Raw genomic sequence first — 20,360 nt, forward strand, 5'->3', positions numbered from 1 at the left:
CAAATCAGAATAAAAAAGTATCAGCTGATGTTTCTGTACTCCCCTTGTCTACACATTAGTCTGACCTCTTTTCCACCCCAGTTTCTGTCCTACCATTTCTCTTCCTTAAAAAAAACACTGCTTTGCCATGTGCTCAGTAAGAACTGGGCAAACATGGAGATTAATGACACCTGACACCATAGCCAGAGACAAAGGGAGCACTTACAGTTTGGTAACTTACCTCCCCAACAATAGCTAAGGCGGCTAAAGCGGCCAAAGCACCCAGCATGGCTGCAAGGGTCCTGTGAACAATCTGCAACAAAGGATAAGAATGATGATAAAGATGACCACAGACTCCTCCAAGCATGTCCTTACTATTAAATAGGAGGTAGGGAAAGGATAAAACCTCATGTCCACAATTCTTTTCTTGGCTTGCTTGAGGGTTTTTTCCGACTAGAGGATGGTTAATTACTTTGCTATTAAAAAAAACAAACCAACCCACAAAAAAACCCAAAAACCAAATAAAACAAATTTAAGAAATTAAGGAACTAAAGCCTTGACTGTGGAAATGCTGCTAGGAAGTCTCATCTCTAATATCCAGGTAGAGAAGGGACTTCAGCACCAGTTTCTTACATCTGCCAGTAGGTGACCCAAGAAGGAAAGCAATTCATCTTCCCTAACTTAAGGATCAAAAAGCCTCGTCCTGTTGGCTTCCCTTCACCTCCCATGGAAAGAAGATGCATGCCCAGGAGGTGATCCATCTCATTCTTAGTAGGGGCTTGTTCAGCAAGTGTGCCTTGAAAATGTGCTTTATTTCTCCAAGAACTCAACTGTAGTTATTCAATCCCCTATGTCTGAAAGATCACAGATTGTGTAAAATAACTCGGCTAAAGTAAGCATGTAATTAATGAAAATCACACTACAAAAGACTGAATCTAATTACCAGCTTTCACTATTAATCTGTTTAAATATTATTCCAACACAAGTTAAAATTATTGTTGAGAAAGAAATAAAAGAGTCTAGAAATATTTCATTTGCCTCTAATTTCATAAGAAATATTTTGCTGATAACAAACAATAGGATGAGAGCATCTCAAGGCTCTCCTCCATGTTTGTAAAGGAAAAGCAAAAAAGGAAAGATTTTGCTTTGTTTTTTCTCCTTGATTATAAATTTTTAATGGAAATGGTAAAGAACTACACAATTTATCAAATTACTAGAAAAATAAATACATAAATTACTAACTCAAGAGTAAAAAAAATTATCTTATTCTCCTGTTTTCCTTAAAAATGCACTGAAGAGTAACCTATTCATGGTTACAAAGCAGGAGATCAGACCAAGATTTTTAAGCCCTACTGACCTACTTGTTCAGAGCACAGACTGCAGCTCCCACCAGCTCCTACAGAAATGTGTGTTTTAACTCACTGGCTCATTTTTGATTTCCCATTTCAGTGCATTGACATGTAAGCACACATATGGCCCTTCTGGTTCTGCAAAGGTGGGAAGCATTTGATAACATTCCATAGCTCTTCTGGCTGGAAAGCAGGTACAGCAATTAGAATTTACAGCTCTCTCCAATACGAGATGCCAAGCAGAGCTGTCCATTAAGGAAGGGGATCAGCTTCTCAGCAGAGCAAAGCTCAAGTGTAGGCTACAGGGAAATCCTCAGCTGTCCTCAAACTGAAGGTTTTCTCCTCATGCAATCCCCACCCACGTTAGGTGGCTCTTTTGCAGTTCTCAGAAAGATATCTTAGGTTTTCTGAAATTTGTTTAGCTACAGATTTTTTGCATATTTTCACATAAGCACTTTTGCTGTCACTGTTGTGTGCTTAATTGCTTGCATTGAGTTGACTGCAGTTTCAGTTTCCAAGAGTTTGCTGTCACCTATGGGTGAAGTTGGATTTAATTTATGCAGAAAGAAACTGAACAAATTAAGTCATCTGTCAGTTCCTTCATTCTGGTGGTTTTTCAAGAAGGATATACAAAGGTATATCCTGAAGAATGAACAAGGTGCAAAGCTTTATTAGAAAAAACTTAGTAAATGTACAACTCTCCATTCCAGTAAGCTATCAAATAAAAGTCATAAAGTAATGTAAAGCCTAGAAAGAACACTTATGTAAACTCTGAGACCTGTAAATATTCAAAATTTGATATTTAGGAAGCTTAAGGAAAAAATAGATTACTCTCTTTAATTTTCTTTTCACAGAAAATAAACCCCAAACAAATAACATATTTGCACAGGTATTTTTAAAAACTTACAAATATAGAAGTTAGGAGGTGAAGGTTACGAGTTCTGACATTCTTTGAACCACAAATCCATCTAATAAACATTTATATCAAACGAAATTCCATTATTATTCTTTTGAAAAATACCACAGATGAGCCAACCCTTTTGAAGATTGGCAGGAGGATGAGTATCTTTTCAGGATGATTTTTGGAGTGTATCCATAAACAACAGCTCAGGTAGAGAATTGAAAGAGCTTAAAAATAAATTAAGACAGAGACTTAATCCCAGGAAAGCTGAGAGATTTAGTGGACTTCAGATCTAAAGACATTTTTAAAGGTTACGTGAAAAATCATGTGTATTCATCTGATTGTTCTCTCACTTGAAAAAGGGCATACCCTTGTGCAATGACCACAGAGATGAGAAAGACAGGACTGATGAGGGGGAAGATACAAGACTTTTAGTGTATCAGTTTGTAGGCTAGAGCTCCCCACCTCCCATTTCAACTGCAAACCTTAAAAACTCTTTGCAAAAAGGGCATCCACCATCACCTTTACTTTTGTCTGAAGAATACCTAGCAGTGCTGACCCACTGCAACAGCAAAGGATAGGGCTCTTGCCTTTGTCAAAGGGACAGTAATACCAATACAAAGTGCTACTGAAAATAATGCAGTCCAGATTTCACTCTTTACAAAGCAGGATTCAGTTTAGAGCTCACTGTTATGGGACATTACAAGTCTAAGAGATGAAGAGATTGAAAAAAATAGGGAATGGATATTTACAGTATTTTATATTAAAAAAAAGGAAATACCCAAAGCTGCAACAGTGAAACAGTGTCAACAACATAGGTGTGTTGATAACAACCTCATAGAGTCAGTCAGAATAAGCAAAGACTAGGAAAGGCTACTATAGCAATTTTGTTTCATAATTCTCTGTAGAAAGTTCGTCTCATGATTGCCTGCTGTGTGATAAACACAATGTGCTGAATGCTGATTCTAGTAGTTTCCATACTCTTAATTCACGAGTTCATTTTAAAGTAAGACATTAAAGCTACCCAAATAATTTATGCCACAAGTCTTTTTGCTTGATATTAATTAACAATATACAGTTGCAGAACTACAATGCAAATTGGATTTAGAAAGCCTAGACCTTTCCCAGATTTAAATCTCTTTATCTATTTGAAAGTGCTTTCGAATTTTCGCACTGAGTTCATCAAACCATTTGGTAGACTGTAACAGCATCATTTTAAAAATTATTCTGAATTCTAAACCCTAAATCTTGTATGGTGTTCCAGGAGGCAAAAGAAAATATTTAGAAGCCATTTGAGTGACAACCTGGGTGCTATTTCAGAGCATATCTTTCCCAGCTGAAATCCAGGACACATGCATTTCTATAATGCATTTCTGAAGATATTTGGTAAATGATATATCATACCAAGCATTTTATTTCCAGAAGTCCTTTGTTTTAAGTCATAAATAGCAGTTGAAATATAAGTGTCAATGATTTTAATGTAAAGCTTCAAACAAAACCCATATTCATTTCTTATCCATTTTGTCTCCAGTGAAGCCTGTTTTATTGAACTTCTTATTTTACTGATAAATTAATTTACATTTGATAGAGTGGCAACACTGCTGCATTTCAACAAGTTATCATCAAACCTATATCCACATATGAGTTTTATGTATTTTTCACCTACCTTCAGAATAGCTGAGATCTTCCTTACAAAATCAACAGCCAAATCCCTCTTAGACTTTAAAAAGTCTCTAGTTTATTTCTTTATTCTCAGGTGACAAAGAGGGAGAGAAATATAACTTACCCTAGGATAGCTTTTTTTTCTGACTTTATGTTTTGTATGTATTCCATTTTATGTTTTAATAAGGATTGATTTGGTTAAAATAAAACATCCTCAGCAGTGGAAGAGGTTTTTTTCCACAATTTTTCCCAAAGATAATCAAGACACTATTAGCCTAAGTGCCTCTGAAAATGTGCTCCTCAGTCACATCCCTTGATGGAGTTATCTTATAATTTGGTGTCATGTATTTTACAAATTTTGGTGGTCTGTTTTCCTTGGACTATTCCAGTTGTTTTAGCAGGATACAGATGAAACTTCAGTCTTTCATGGCTACACATATTTGAGTCACTCTTAAATGGATTCAAAAAACCCCACATTTTGGAAAATTAATGCAGAAGTCTAACACTAGCATCAAAAGCTGTAATCAAAAATGGAAATTGCAGAAAAACAATGGTAATTTAGCTTTAAAATTTTGATAATTTTTCCTAACTGTCAAGTAACATGACTGAAAATATGGGCTTGTGATAGAAAACAAGGGTAAAAAAAAAGCCTTTAAATACTTTGAACTAACTCTGCCTTGCTGTAGATCCACTTCAAAACTGAATGGCACCAAATTCTTAAACCATGGAAATTTTCTTTATTTCTGGCAAATTTTAAAATCTGGACACAACAAAGCAATAGACTAGAAATATAGGATATAGTCAGATACAAAGGAGTTCAGTGTAGAAGAAATTTTGTGATGCCAGACATATTTATTTGATTTTCCACACGCTTACCTCTGGTAAAGAGACTGACCAGTACCAGTTAGTGAAAGCATAGCAGCATATCTCCCCTTCAGCTGGTGATGGCAGCTAATGTTTTAGCTGTCTTCACCCTCCTGCCCCCAGTTTGCTCCTGACACCAGCTCTGCAGAAGCAGTTCTGCAGCTCCTTCAGCCTTGGGGCACTGTGTCCAGCACATGGGAACCCCTCACAGGGGATGTGCTCAACAGCTTATGCAAAATGAATGACAACAGAAGATTAATTGCCTTAGAATTACCTAGGTAAGCAGTAGAAAGTAAACTCTGTAGGGATTTCAATGCTTCACATAGCTTAGAAAGTATGACATGCTGGTGCAGTGTGCAGGGATGGGCTAAAGCAATTCTTGAGGTAAGCATGTAAGGTACACTGGTGAAAGATTATGTGCATCAAGAATCCCAAAGTGACTCAAAGCATCACAAAAATCTGTGACAGCAAGAACAGCTATTTGCATCTTTGTCTGAAGATTAGGACTCTACCTAAATGTATTCCATACATACAGGCATTAATCGTAAAATAACACTTTACACTAGGTTAAATATTTAGAAAATCTAATAATGAATCTCATTTTTATAAGTCAAAATATGTCAAAACTGCATCACTGTACATAAGTATGTCTTGCAAGGGAAAAAAAATCCGGGACCAAAAGTTTACTCATTTTAAGAAATCCATGGTGAATCAATATTATAGTATTGCCATTTGCATGAAATGTGTGACCAAGACCAGTTAAGAGAAATCTGAAGAAATCTGTGGATTTAGAAACACTATCATATCTTAGTACTAACATGCATTCTTATTAATTCTTTGCATAATAAATATTTATGCCTGTAACTGTGAAAATAATATTCCATATATATTCATATATATGGAATATATATTCAATAAGCTCTTTTTAAAGACAAATACCCAAACTAAATTGTTATTTTTAAATGGAAACACTAGACTCTGTAGCAAATTTTATAATTTCTGAACATCTACTCAACCCTGAGGAAAGAAAGCACCCATCTATGATATTCTGCTATAATAACTATTTCTGCCTAGATTGTATGCCAAATTACTTGTTCTGATTTAATGTCAGTGGAGGAGTCCTGGTAGAAACAACCCTGCCTTAGGGGAAGTCATGGAAGGCAACAGTTTGTCACTTTCTAATACAATGCTGCTCAATATAAAACCTATGCAAGATGATTGTCTTAAATAGAAAGTGATTAAAAGTAATACTATATGGTCTCCAAGTAAATGCCTGTCTTAGTTCACTTTTATCCCTATGATACATGTGCTGGTTTTTGCCGGGGTAGAGCTAGTTTTCTTCACTGCCCTGGAAGAGGGCAGTGTTTTGGATATGTGTTGAACATAGGGCTGATAATGTAGAGGTGCTTTTGTCATTGTTGAGCAGGGCTTACACAGAGCCAAAGCCTTTTCTGCTTTTCCTACTGCATGCTGATGAGCAGACTATGGATGCGTGGGAGATTGTGAGCCAGGACAGCTGACCCCAACAGACCAAAGGGATATTCCAGACTATATGACATCATGATCAGTGCATAAAGAGGGGGGGAAGAAGGAGGAAGGAGGGGCATTTGGATTGGTGGTGTTTGCCTTCCCAAGTTCTGTATGATGGGGCCCTGCACTCCTGGAGATGGCTAAATGCCTTCCTGCCCTTGGGAAGAAGTGAAGTAATTCCTTGTTTTTCTTTGGTTGCATGCAGCTTCCACTTTCCTTATTAAACTGTCTTTATCACAATCCATGAGTTTTCTAGCTTTTGTCCTTTCAATTTTTTCTCTGATCCCTCTGGTGGGGGACTGAAGAAGCAGTTTCCTGGGGCTTGGATGCTGGCTGGGATTAAACTACAGCAGCACATTAACTAGAACAAGTTAAGAAATACAAGGTAAGGATATCTTAAAATTCTTGTCTAGGATAGGCAGTCCTGAAGTCCTGTGATTAAGTAACTGCATTAAGCTAACATCAATTTTTTCTATACATAAAACAATGCAGAGAGAGAATCGGGGAGAGAGATAGACAGAGAAAGAGATTTAAGAAAAAAAATTATTTCCTGTGAATAAATTACCAGATTAATTAATTCCCCTCTTCTATGTCAAAAATCTGTAGGCTGATTCTAGATTCTGCAGAGATATTTGTTACTCCAAAGCTCTGTCAAAGGCTTTGAATGAACAAGGTGCACAATTTACAATCTTTTCAGAGTCTATGAGTTTTCTTCCTCAGCTATATTACTGTTTGCTGTTTGTAGAGAAAACTGAATGACTGAAGCTTCATGCTGATATGGAGCATTGGATTAACTGGTTCAAAGAGATCTTTGAATGATGCAAACAAAAATATGATGCATGAGATGAAACAAACTATTGAATTTTCATGCCTTAGAAACTTGAGGAAAAAGTAAAGCTGGAGAAAAGAGCCTAGAACTAGAAAGGAAGGGGGGAAGTATCATTTGTAGAGATGATGGACAGAGGACCCAGAAGAGGGTGTAATTCTATGAGATGAGGGTTGAAATGACTGCTAAATTGAGTTTTGTCTTGAAATAACCTCTCAACTCAGAATATTAAGGTAAAGAGGGATAAAAAGATAATATTTCTATCAGAAATAGCTAGCTAATATTTCTATCAGAATCGTACAAAAGAGAGAAGTTTGCCATACCTATATCACTACAGTCATAAGTGGATGTTTTCCAGATTCAACATGTTGGAATGGTTCTGATGTTATAAGAAAATCCTTTTTATATATCTCCAGAAAACTCCAAAAGGTACTATCCAGTAACATCTGATAGCTTGATAGCCCCTCTGAGTCAAATTTTAAAAGCAAATCTGTACTTGGTATGAATTTTGGGATTTTGCCTTGTTACAGAAGTGGACAGACACAGAGAAATGAACAAACTCATGTTCTGTAAATCAGGGCCTTCAATCCAGTCATATTAATAGAAAGGTGAGCCCTGCAGAAAGAGAGGATAGTGATCATTTTTATGTGCCAAGGCACTCATTCCTGAAATATTTTAGCTACATAAAGCATGTTCTACATGACTTAAGTAAAGAGATCTGGTCATGAGCCAGTAAAGAACCTAGAAGAAAATAAACCAAACTGCTTCTGTGGGCCAACATGATCAAAGCCATTGTTTACCTACAGGCTGGCCTAGGAACAAGCTTTCAGTCTTGCAAGGGTCAATCTAGTTCTCCAGCACCTACCTCAGCAGGCTTTGCTGACTCCATCCACTCCAGGTACTTTGATAGCATTCCCAATGCACACCCTCATTCTTTGTGTCCTAAAGGCACTTGTGAGGACTGAGATGCTCAATTCCATTTACAGTCTCTGAACACTTTCTGAAACTGAAGAAGATGCCACCATTTGTATTTTCCCAGTTGTCTCAGTTATCTCTATTCTTGAGACTAATAAGACTGGGAATTTCTAGTAAATAAATGACATGAACCAAATAATGAAATTTTACCCTTCCAGTCTGAATTTTTGTCAGCCCTCTTAAAATAGTAGGTTAATAAATCATACAGAAACACAGCCATGCACTATGAACAGTAAAGCAAGCTGCAGTACTTGCACTACTTTTGCAGGGAACTTTCTGCTCTAGCTAGCAGTTCCTCTGGAGTGTCTTTCATCCCTAACATCTCCTGTCTTTTTTCACTGCACTTTTCTGCTCTGAATTTTTATCCTCTTTAAATCATGTCATCATATCTCCCTTCAAGCCTGCCCCCTACACTTTCAAATTTTCTCTCACTTTTGCCTTTGCTCTTGCTGAAGGAAGACACCATTTGAGGCCCCAGAAAGATCTGAGTGGTTCTCATCCCTGTTTGTGTGCATTAGAGGAGTTCTAACAACTTGTTAAAATTTTAAGACTTCATCGCTCTCTACCCTCTGGTTGCCGTAGGCAGGGTAGAAGCTGAACGGCAGCATTCAATTAAGCTAATTTAATGTTCTGTTCCTTCTCTCAAATAGAAAGGAAACACACCAATCCACAAAAAAATAGTATGCAAGGCAGGGCAAAACATTTGTATTTGCCAGTCTTTCACAAATTGAACAAAATACAGTTCAAAATTAGGTTTAAAAGGCACAGAAATTAGCAAACAGCCATTTGGAAATTAGTTTTTGCATCTAGTGTTGAAAATATGAGTGCTATTATTTCAAAAAATAGCATTCTGTGAAAAGAGAAGCCTGACAACACCTTTCAAAGCAGTCAATCCTATCTAGTCCTTAGAATAGTGAGCAGCACCATCCAGTGGCAATTTTTTTCCTATTTCATTCTTAATTAAAGACAGTTTACATGCTGCTGAAGTATCACAGCACCCAAAAGGAGTGTTTTCTTTAAAACACACATATTCAGAGCACAGCCAGACTTCTACAAAGATAGATCTAACAATTAGGCAGGCAATAGTCAGTGTAAAATCAATATTCATATTGGATTAATAATACAAAATTGTTATTATAACATTTCAAGCTGTGATCCAGCTGGGGATTTTGCTTGCTATTATATTGCATTTTTGTTTTAATTTAAACCCATCCCTTTCTTGTGTTACAGAATTTTTCTTCCCTCAAGCTCTCTTCCCTTTGCTGTAGCTAGGGCAGGTAAAAATGGCTAGTTTATCTTACTGGTGCTGGCTCTGTCCTTTTATACCCTCCTTATTGTTGGCAGTGGCTCTACTCTAAACAAGCAATAGAAATCCTGGCACCTTGAGGGTACTGATAAAAGTCCTCCTCACAAGGAGCAACTTGCAATGCTCCTGCACAGCAACTTGAAAGTAATTCTGAGCGTCTCAAAATGTACTGAGATCAAAATACAGAGAGGTCACAGCCTCCTCCTCAATTAGGGAAAGGCATTTGGGAATTGTCTGCACTGCTTAATCGGTAGCTCAGTAGCAGGCTGTTCTCTCTGGAAGAATATATAGGGTACCACTTGTTGAATACTTCTCTCTGGGAAACAGGATAGATGGATCTGTCCTGTGTCTGGATCTCCTTGTTCAATCCAGGCATCCAGCATCTACCTCAGCAAGCTTTACTGCACACCCTCAGTTTATGCCCTAAAACCAGCTCTCGTGGGGATGGCAAGAGTGGCCTCATCAAAGTGCACAGTTTCAGCTGGGGAGCTATGGAGGGAAATGGACTTTTGAATGGTAAAAGTGCTTTAGAGTTATGGGGACTCCAAACAAGATCCAAAACCATTTGTTGCCCAGGGCAGATGAGGTTAGACTGTTCCAGAGGAAGCTCAATTTCTATTTAAGGTAAGTTTTACTACTGGATTTTATGTTTAGGTTTCATTACCCTGATTTAGGTTCTGTACAACCCTCAGAGTCCCAGTATTTAAAATTTCTGGGTTCTTTTACTCCCTACCACACCCAGACAGTGAGGCAGATAAGAGGAAACTTTTATTCTTGCCCAGGGAGGAATGGCTTGGACTCTTATTAAGGAGAGTATAAGGTTTGTTCTGATAATCTATCCCTAATTTTCTGGCAACCCTAAAGCACTGTTTTAATTCCTCTTCACAATTTTTTTTTAATCCTAAAACAAATAAAATCCATAGCAGCAGGAATATATTCTCTCTGACAAAAGGCGAGGGAGTGCTTCAGCTACTATTTCCTTTTACACATGGTCTTCTCCAATAACTGCTATGGATTTTCTTCTGCTCTTTGCTACCAGTCTTTTGGAAGGACATACGTGGAGGTGGGAACATTCTAATCCACACTTTTCTCAGTCTGTATCTAAAGATAGATCAATACAAGAATGGGTGGGAAGTCAGAAGCCATGCTGACTAAGCTGATCACTTCTGTGATCAGTCACATTTTCTGTTACTTTCCTTATCAGAAAAAAATATTCCTTAAGATTAGGGATATTTCTATCACTTAATGTTATGCTTCATAATAGCCAAGGACTGTTTCTTCTCTTTTCCTATTCTCTCTCTAAAGCATAATTTTTTGATAAAAAAATCTGGACTGTGTGAGTGTACACTGCAGAAATAACCCCTTATTCCGGTTGTAAAAATGTTTCCTGCCAGTAAACACTGGTTCAACCAGCCTGAAATGACAGAAAAATGGTCAGACTAAAATCACATAAAATTTTAGTTCTCTGGAACTAATTTCTGCTTGTTATATGCTATTAAAAATCACTCTGATATGAGTTAAAGAAATTAAGCTTAGGGGATGTTTATTCATAATTTAAGTTAGTTAATTATAAAAAAATAATATGAGAGAAACTGACACATTCCATTTACCTTAAAGTAATTTAAATTGTGATTATAAGCCCATACTTCATGTTAGTAAGAAACTAAAGCTTTAAAGGCCAGATCTTGCACTTTCAAGTATTTGTGTTTTAAGAATACAGATATGTAAATGTCATTCAAGATGTCAGATCATTAAAATGCCACTTAAAAGATCCTGGCAAGATCTTTCTTAGTGCTAATTACAAGATAGGGTATGAAGATCAATAACATCATTTAAGTCCTATGGAGACTCTCATAGAATTTCTGATACTTGCTTTTCTGCTATTTTTTATACACTTTTCTGCTATTTCATATGTTATTGGTATCTCTTATGTTTTCTTCAATTTTTTTAAATTAACTTTGTATAATAAATGTTATTTTGCCTTTTCTCCTGATTAAATGTAATGTTTTACAAAATAGCTTTTAAAAGGCAATTAACTTTCACATTTGCTTCTGCTCATTCAAGTATCATAAACAGCTAACACTGCATTTTAACACACAACACAAAACAAATATATTATTAGGGAAAAGTGTTGGACAAGGGCACACATTAATTCATTTCAATTAATGAGCTCTATCCTTTAATAATTGATGCCTAGCATTCCTCCTTGCATATTTCTAATTAATGCAGCTTCAACATAGCTGCAAATATGCAGTTAATAATTACAAATAAGAGCTTTATAAATTAAAAACTTTTTTGCATACCAGCAAAACTTTAATATTTTAACAGATATTGTATGATATAGATGGGTGGATAGATTTCTCTTTAGTATAACCAGGGTATTATCCCATTTTTTCTAGACAAAAACAGGGACAAGATAACTGTATTTCTCTGATATCTAACAAATCTGTCTAACTGATAGCTAACAATGAGATTTTATCTGCACTACTTTTCCTTGACCATGCCTTAAGACCAGAAATGATACATCATTCAGTTAATGAGCTACAAGTAATCACTTTAGTCACATAGGAAAATGCTTTTCTGGAAGAAATTATGGAAATCAAACAAGGCAAAGGATCAAATAGTTTCAGCTGAAAGAAAAAGGTGTTTGGAGCAGGGGTTTATAAAAATTAAATTTTCTATTTTTTTTTCAAGTTTACAGTCAAGAGAGTACATGCATTTTGAGAATCAAAAATAGAAAAAGCCTGTCTGAAAATGCATTGTAAACTGATTTAAGACAGCAACATCAGTGTAGAACTCTGTACATCCACCTTTTACACCAGATGTCCTGTAGACCAATGTGAAAACATACTTGTAACCCATTTTAACCAGTGTTTCCACAGTAATCCTGAAGGGTCAGACAGAAGAGCTGAGATCAACAAAAGTAAACCTGCCACTCTTTCTTTTTCTTGCCTTCCTTTTCTTTCTTTCTTTCTTCCTTTCCTTTATTTATTTTCTTCCTTTCTATTTTAACATTAAGTTTTTTTAATTTCCTGTGCAGTTTATGCTTTCAAGAACAAAATTAAATACTTTGTGGTTTTCAACAAGTCTATAAAATGGTATAGATTAGATCAAAGCAGAAGCACTACAAGAAGCTGAATGTTTTTCTCCTTTGGGACAAGGGAAGGGAATAGGAGACTGAAATGCTAAGAGGGAACAGATTGATATTTGAAGAAAATAACTTTCAAGAGAATTAACCTCTAATGAAAGAACAGATGATTGCATAAAGGTAAAAAAAAAAAAAAAAAAAAAAAAAAGAAAATAGCCCATAAACTCCAAACAAAAAACTAAGACATGATCAAGGGAGTCAACAGCAATATAAAAAATTTCAGCAGTAGAGTAGCAGAATTGTGAAGTAAGAGAATATTCATATTTGTGTTAAGCCTGAAACTAGAAGTCACTGGAAATTAAAGAGGAAAATGGGCATCTTATTCTATGAGAAACATATTTGGTTTTTATGAATACATAGCATGGAATCAGTTTCAAAAGAAACAACACTGAGAATCAATGCCCAAAGAAATGAAGTTCAACAGCTTGTTTTGTGAAGAATAGCACATCCTGAGACCTCCACTGACTAGGATGGGTGCTTAATTTAGACATTTGAGGCTAACATGGAGGAAAACAGCTGCTTCGAAGTTTGGAGAAGACAATTGTTTACAGCAAATGCACTTCAGTTTCCAGCTGGAACTTCTTACTTGACAATCTTCTCCCATCATCCTGTATCTGCAGGAAGCAGAAGCTCTTGCAGAAGCTCTTGCAGAGTCCCTGGTGACTGAGGTAGCAAAGACCAAAGGAGGAGGCAAGAAAAGATTAAAACGTGAGTACAGTGAGAATGAGGAGGCTGTGGGCAAGATTTACCATTCATGCTTGGGAAAAAAGGGCTGTGCTGGAGGAAATAGAGGCTCTTGTGATTTGTAACATATAAAATGCTTCTTTTTCTTCATTTTTAAAGAAAATATAGCTCTAAAACTGGTTTGGATGTCCACTGAATTTGAAGCTGTATTGCAAATAATAATTAATAAAATACAGGAAAATAATAAAGACTGATAAAAGATGGGGAGCAGCAACACCAAAAGTTAAAATCTATCTCTTTAAAAAATTAAAGAGGTAGTTTCTGCAGTAACATTGATTTCTCCAACAGTGATAACAGCTAAAGGGATAGAGAGTGCAATGTGTTGAGAAAGCAGGACTTCAGGCATTGAAGTTATAAATACTGAATATGATGAAAGCCAGTATTACATATTCCAACAATATTAGCATCCATTGCTTGCAAGAAATCCACAAGGGAACCATAGAACTCAAAAACAAAGTTTAGAATTTACTCTTGTTGTAGCATTTGTCATTTCTATAGATGCTATGGAGAAAATAACTAATATTATGATGCAATATGTAGCTTTTCACACTCTAAATTTCAAAAAAGTTTACTTATGAGAACCTATTTCTGCTTTTGAATTTGGAGAAATAATTTTTCAGCCAACAATAGAAATCTTTCCCTGATATTTTCACAGAAAAAATAATTTAATGAGTTGGTTTAAGTCTTTTTCCTAAAAGTAACAGGAAAACTAATTCTTTCTTTGGCTCTGTTTTTTAGTTTCAAGTCTTCATTTCCTTTTCCACATTAATTTTTCCAAAGCAGATTTTCAGGATGCAAACACAAAACCCCCGTCGCTTATATTTAAAACGTGATGTTTTTGCAAATGCTGAAAGGTTGCATAGTAGGGGTTGGGGGTTTAGGGGTGGGGAATTTTGTTTGGTTCAGCTTTTTTGAAAAAATAAGTTGCATTTAAAAGTATTAAGACTATTTTGGGGCTGTGCTGCATGCCTACACATACTTACAGAAAAATCTAGTCCAATCCCCCTCTACATTTAACATAATGTCTCTTTGTTCATTTACAATGTACACAGAGGCATTTTTAGGTTTAGAAAGAAATAATTATTGCTGAACAACATAATCTAAATGTCTAAAGCATCTGCTGTGTTGTGTGCATCCATTATTGGTATTTGATTAGGTGAAGTTTTACAGCCTTACCATTTCAATGGGGAACGGGGTGAAAAGCTCAAAATATGCAATGGGTGTGGAAGGAAAATGAGCATGCTGGACATATGTACTGCGGAGTACCTTGTAGACTTGATTTCATTCATTTCTTAGTTTCATACTAATGTAAATCAGGCCTGATTCAACTCAGAGAATTGACAGTGTGGAGGCTCATATGAATTAAAAATAATTTTTTAAAGTGTTCCTCAACCTTTGGAATTCATTTTAATATAACAGTAAGTGTTTTCATTTCAAAGAATTCAGTTGGAGTCCTATGTTATTTATGATATGTTTTCCATTCTTAGTGTGATACAATGCATTTTTATTTGATTTAGTACCTCAAGGTTTTGTAATGTTGCTGCAATATATGTTAAAAGTTCCCTGTCCCTTGACTTCATGTTAATTCAAGCTCAATTTCCTCTTCAAATAATACAGTTAAAGAATGCCTAAAAGGCACTTATTGAAATATATGTTCATTTTAACCTGTTGAAAGTTGAGGTACCTTAGAGTAGGTAAATAACAATATGGTTTTTTTATTTTATCTTATAAAATACTTCAATACTTAAAAACAAATTTTCCACACCTTTTGCAATTCTCACCTATTTTTACTCTCACAACAAAACTGTAATTCTGTTGAAATATTAGAAAACTTATAGAGCCTAATAGAAAAACATACAAGATCACTGTAACATTAAAAGAACTTGGCAGAATCACTTCCAATGCAGAACAATTTCTCCACATGTATCTCATTCATATCATTAGCAACACTGATGGTGCATGAAGTTATATACACATTTTAAAATTATATCAAAGCCCAAGACTGAAAATTCTTCTGGTGCTCCACTTACAGCTTAGGAAAAAAATGAAATCCAAGTACAAAACTGACTTACTTCCAATATGATCAGCACGTAGACACCTACTAAGATGATGGATGCTACTGTTACTTGTGCCTCTATATTTGCATGAAGGTACTGATGCTTCATGGAGAGAGGAACACTTCCAGACTCCTGAAGGAAAGCTTGAATGTTTATGAAGATGGTGCCTCTGGTGAAAGAAAAAGAAGTTTCATTTATTCCTGGAATGAAATACATTTTGCTTTATTTGTACATTATTTTATATTGAGTACTTATTAATATATTTGTTATAGCTTTACAAAAGCAAGCAACTCCTCAAATATCTTCAAACAAACTCTCTCCTTCTAAAAAGTATTGTTTAGAAATTAACTCAAGAAAAAAACAGTCTTGTAAATGCTTTCAAAGATCAACAAGAAGTCATCCTTTCCTGCCTTTCTGAAACATGCAGTGATAATTATTTTTAAAATAATATCTTAGTCAAGTCTATGGAAACTGCTCCTTAAATGCATCATTTTTCAGTCTCTTAGCCAACCTGTTTGGTATCTGAAAGGTTCTAGTTGTGAAGATCTGCTGATTTCTTCTTGAATTTAAGGGTAGAGACCAGTTGTATACCACCTGCAAGAGAGTCATATTCAGCAATATCAGCAGAAGTGATATGTCTTTGATAGAGGGTTTTGTTCCTATTTTTCTCTCTTCTGACAATTTTTGTGGTTTTTTGTGGGTCAGGAATAAAATCAGCCTAAATCAGTTCTCCCTGATTAGGTTTGTTATGGGTGCTCAGGTTTAATCAAACTAAATCATCCTCATACTCAATCAACGAAGTGAGGGACACCTCCAGGATGTCCTCCAGAGGGAAGATGCCAAAACACATTTTGCACTGAATATAGAGAACAAAATTTTGATGCAGGAAGCCCAGAGAAGCCTTATAAAGGCAAAAGAAAATGCAACTTTAATTACAGTAAGTTTTCTAATGCTGAAAGTGAAACACTTTGAAGCAAGAAGAAGCATGGCCACTTAATCCACACAGTGGTGATGGAAATAAATTATAAAACACATCTCAGAAAAAGTGAAAGAGAATTTAAAGACTGTCACCTGCTGCTGGTGTCTCCTCCTTGATCCTGTGTCTTCACTCTGGCTGATTTGTACGACAATGTATTCCTCTGTTTGCTCATCAACTTGTGCCCCAAATGGGCCTCCTATGTCTAACTTTAACAGAGCAGAATCGTGAAAGTCAGTCAGATTCATAGCTATTAATAAAGTTGTTAAGGTGCAAATTCCCAGTAAAAATAGTATAGGCTGTGTAGGCTGTACAATTTCCAGGAAAAAAAAATTAGTCAATTTATATTGAAAAAATACATTCTGCAGCTAAATTTCAGAAATTTTGAAAATAACAAAACCGATGTCTACTTCCTCACCAAGTGGTACTGTTTTGACCAAGTTTCCTAATAAAACAAGAGTTAAAAGTTCAGAACAAATATCTTCCCTAGTGACTTTTGGCTTTTACCTGACGTATCAAAGCTTCAAAATAGCATACAGAAATACACAGAGAGACAGAGGAGTAAGGCTCTTTAAGTACTGGTACTAATGAAAGGCTACACCATTAGCTCAGAAATTTAAACATCACAAAACTTGTACTGGTAAAAACAATGTAGAAACTTCAGAGGATTTTGCCTGATTATTTGCTTTTAGGTCAAAGTTTTGCTCACAATGTTACAAATACTTGAAAGATATTTTCAGCGTCCTTTCAGCTGAAGTACTCACAGACTCTATTGCACTCAGCTCCCTCATCTGCTGCTTTTTTCTTGAGATATCTCACATAAGATATGATCAAACTACATTCCTAGTCTAGTATAATTGAAAGATCAGCCAGCCATGATCCACAAATCCATTGGAAGTCTGGTTCTATTAGTTCCAATACATCTAGGGCTTTTAAAACCTAGATTTGTAATAGTCCACTTCTGGCATGGTTGAAAAAAGCATCCCTGAGGCTTGGTGGGTGGGGAAGGGAGGGAAGAAGGAAACCTGAGCTTTTAAACTCTCCACAGTTTGTTGTTACTGTAATGGAGCAATATTGTAATTGTTTTGCTCCTGTCTGTGACAGGTAGAAAGCTAAGGCATAAGCAACAAAACAAAAAAAAAAGCTAACAAACAAAAATAACTCCTCGGTTTTACACACACGTATTCCATGGAAATCATGAGACTTAATCACATGCTTGAACATCTTATGGTTTTAACATCTAATATTTTATTGAGCATACTACAAAGAGAGAGTAAAATGTACCAGATCATATACCCACCAAAACAATTTTCCCAAAAAGATGCTTTATAGCCCTCAAAACTAAGAGACTTTGACAGGAAAAGAAAAAACTCAGGATAGTTAGAGCGCAGTGCTGTGCTCTGTCCTGCTTCCAGTGACCCCCAGGGAAGATCATCCATGTTAAGTCAGTGTCTAATGGGGAAAGATTTGGGAGATTATGAGGTCCTTTGGGAACTAGAAAAGAGTAATCTCTCATAGTAAGCAAAAAAAACCCCTAGGTCTTGTACCAGGTGGGCAGCCAATGCATTCAAAGTAAATAAATGCCACCCTGCTTGGCAAGGCAAGCTGAGCAAACACCACCAGTGACATTCACATGCCATTAATTAAAGAATTAAGCTCCCAAGCATCTCTTTGCTTAAAGGAATCACACAGGAAATGATAAAAAAATTATCTCACATGTAACAAATCAGGAGACAAGTCCAGTCTGAGAATTTACACTCACAATCCTTAGCAAACACAAACAGAAATGACAACAGTTCTCTTGTGTTTCTGAAAGTTTTAAATAAAATTTGGCATGACAGTTTTTCTGTGTCACTAGTTGATATATAATAGGAGTCTCAATAGGACCTATATCCATACATTTAACTAGAGACATTCATTAAACCTTCTAGAAGGTCTGCTCACCTGAAGTCATTAACCCTACAATTTGGGACAACTTTTAATAGTCAGTTTTTCACTAGGCATGTAGCCAGTTATGTCTTGAAAAGCTTCAGGTGCATATAATTATGGCAGCTTCCTTTTAAGCAATACTTTTAAAATAAATCCTGTAATTACCTAGATGACACATTCAGGAGCTATTAGAAAGGATGTCTAAAATTAAACCTTATTTTCAAGAAGAGTGGCTCCTTTCTTTTTTTCCTCTACAGATAAGGATACTTTTTCCATTCCATTCTGTGCACTTATAAAACCATTATAAAGAGCCATAGGAAAAAAAAGGGAGAGAGGTTCTCCTTTGATTGCAAGTGCAACAGAACAGCATTCACCAGTCTGCATTGAGGCTCTTAAAACCCATCAGAGTTATCTTTTTCCAAACAATATTTAGGGACTCTGTCATAATTCCATTGTTACACTGCAGCAGATCACAGCCTTTATGAAAGGTGGAATCATAATAAACCAGAAGAAAACTTCAGACATGCTTACATGAAAAAAATATGATTTTTTTAATCAAGTTGAACTTCAGAATATTTTTGTTCTGCCTTACCTTGTTTTTATATTTCCTTTAAATTGCCAGAATGTGATTTCCTCTGAATTTTAATCATTCAGATATGGACAACTTTTGGGAAAACTCTCTTTTTACTTCTAATATTCCTTTTTATTCTGCAATTTAAGTATGCTTTTCCTTTCCTGAACTTTTCTTTTGTAATGTGTCCTCCACTGTGCCCCTTTAAAGCAAAAATCTCCCTGGGGAGATTTACAGACAGAGCTGATATTTTTTATTTCACTTCAGCTAAACTGCTTCATTTTGATATAGTTCTATTCTTGAAATCACATTATTGCTGTGAATTAGCCCGTCAAGGGATTTGGGTTTATGTTTGCTCTGTGAAGCATTACACTGTGGCTGTCTGTATTTACACCTGGCACCAGAGCAGGTCTGCTGCTCCCATCTGAACCAAGAGCTGTGTTTCCTGATCCTGGTTTTCTGAAGAGGTTTTGAGGAGTGTGTGACAGTCACCTCATGATACTTTGTTTTTATGTGGCTTATATAGACAACATGATGGAATGGGATGCAGTGGCTGAACATTTAAACTGGTATTCATTCACCACAGGTCCTGCTTCTGTACTTTGGACATCTGCATCTGATGGTTGCTTCCCTAAAATCAGTGATGAAAGGGTGCTTGTAAGATGGAATTCATGGCTTGATTTTGGACTAGCACATGAAGATCAGAATAACTGCTCACGAGGAACATCCATTCTCTCTATTAACTGTAAAGAGAGCCTAGGATGACTAACTTAGGAGTAGCTGAGTCAGTCCCCAAAATACCAAGCCCCTGCTCTACCCTCCATCATGTAATTATTTCTAAGTGTACAGAGGCAGACAAAAAGCTCTGTTTGACAGAGATTCTCTGTTATATTTGCACACAGATGGCTGACTTTATGCTTTCTTTAATATCTATTTGTATATCCTATTCTGTATACTGTAGAATAGACCTTGAGAATGCTATGCCTATGGATTACTTTTCAAGTTTCTGAGGTAGTTGTACACCATTTATCCTGATTTATGACCGGGTCACTTATGCTAGTTTCTCTAGGATATCACCATTTTAAAGAAGGCCTTTTCCCTAGATCCATTTTTGCATTGTCCTTAACTGGTGTTATTTTCTGCATTGGTATTTGTGCTTTTCTTTTTTTCATTTCCTATCCCTGTTCTCATCTCTGGTGAGGATTTTTCTACATCATCCCTTCCTAACATAACAAGTTAAACTACACACTTCTCTGTCCCTATTGGCTTCCCCATCTGATGAATGCTCTAAGAACTTTTTATTTTCCTCCTTTTTTGAGTGTGAGCAATCAGATCCATTATTGTCTACAGTGGATACATCCTTTCTCTCTGCTCCATCAGTTTGAGAAGTTCTGTAACAAACCAATTTCTACAGCATTTTATCAATTGTGTCTTGAGATTCTGTTACTTAGCTGCCTCTGCACGTGGTCCTGGTCTTCATCCATCTATTTAACAGCTTGAACATTGCCTGCAGGCCTAAATGCTTAGTACATTTCCAACAACA

At 36.1% G+C, this 20,360-nt stretch overlaps 1 protein-coding gene across 1 annotated transcript in view; it reads right to left on the reverse strand.

Annotated features, from left to right (window-relative positions):
- Positions 1–20,360, reverse strand: part of OCA2 (OCA2 melanosomal transmembrane protein) — a 158,744-nt gene that overhangs the window by 107,797 nt on the left and 30,587 nt on the right. The window contains exons 6-9 of the mRNA XM_036384263.2: positions 16,413–16,567; positions 15,853–15,935; positions 15,357–15,510; positions 221–292 (exon numbers count right to left, since the gene is read on the reverse strand). Of these exons, the coding sequence (XP_036240156.1) occupies positions 221–292; positions 15,357–15,510; positions 15,853–15,935; positions 16,413–16,567 (464 nt within the window). The remainder of the gene's footprint in view (positions 1–220; positions 293–15,356; positions 15,511–15,852; positions 15,936–16,412; positions 16,568–20,360) is intronic.

The sequence above is a fragment of the Molothrus ater genome, chromosome 2 (assembly GCF_012460135.2).
Source record: "Molothrus ater isolate BHLD 08-10-18 breed brown headed cowbird chromosome 2, BPBGC_Mater_1.1, whole genome shotgun sequence".
NCBI classification, from domain to species: Eukaryota; Metazoa; Chordata; class Aves; order Passeriformes; family Icteridae; genus Molothrus; species Molothrus ater.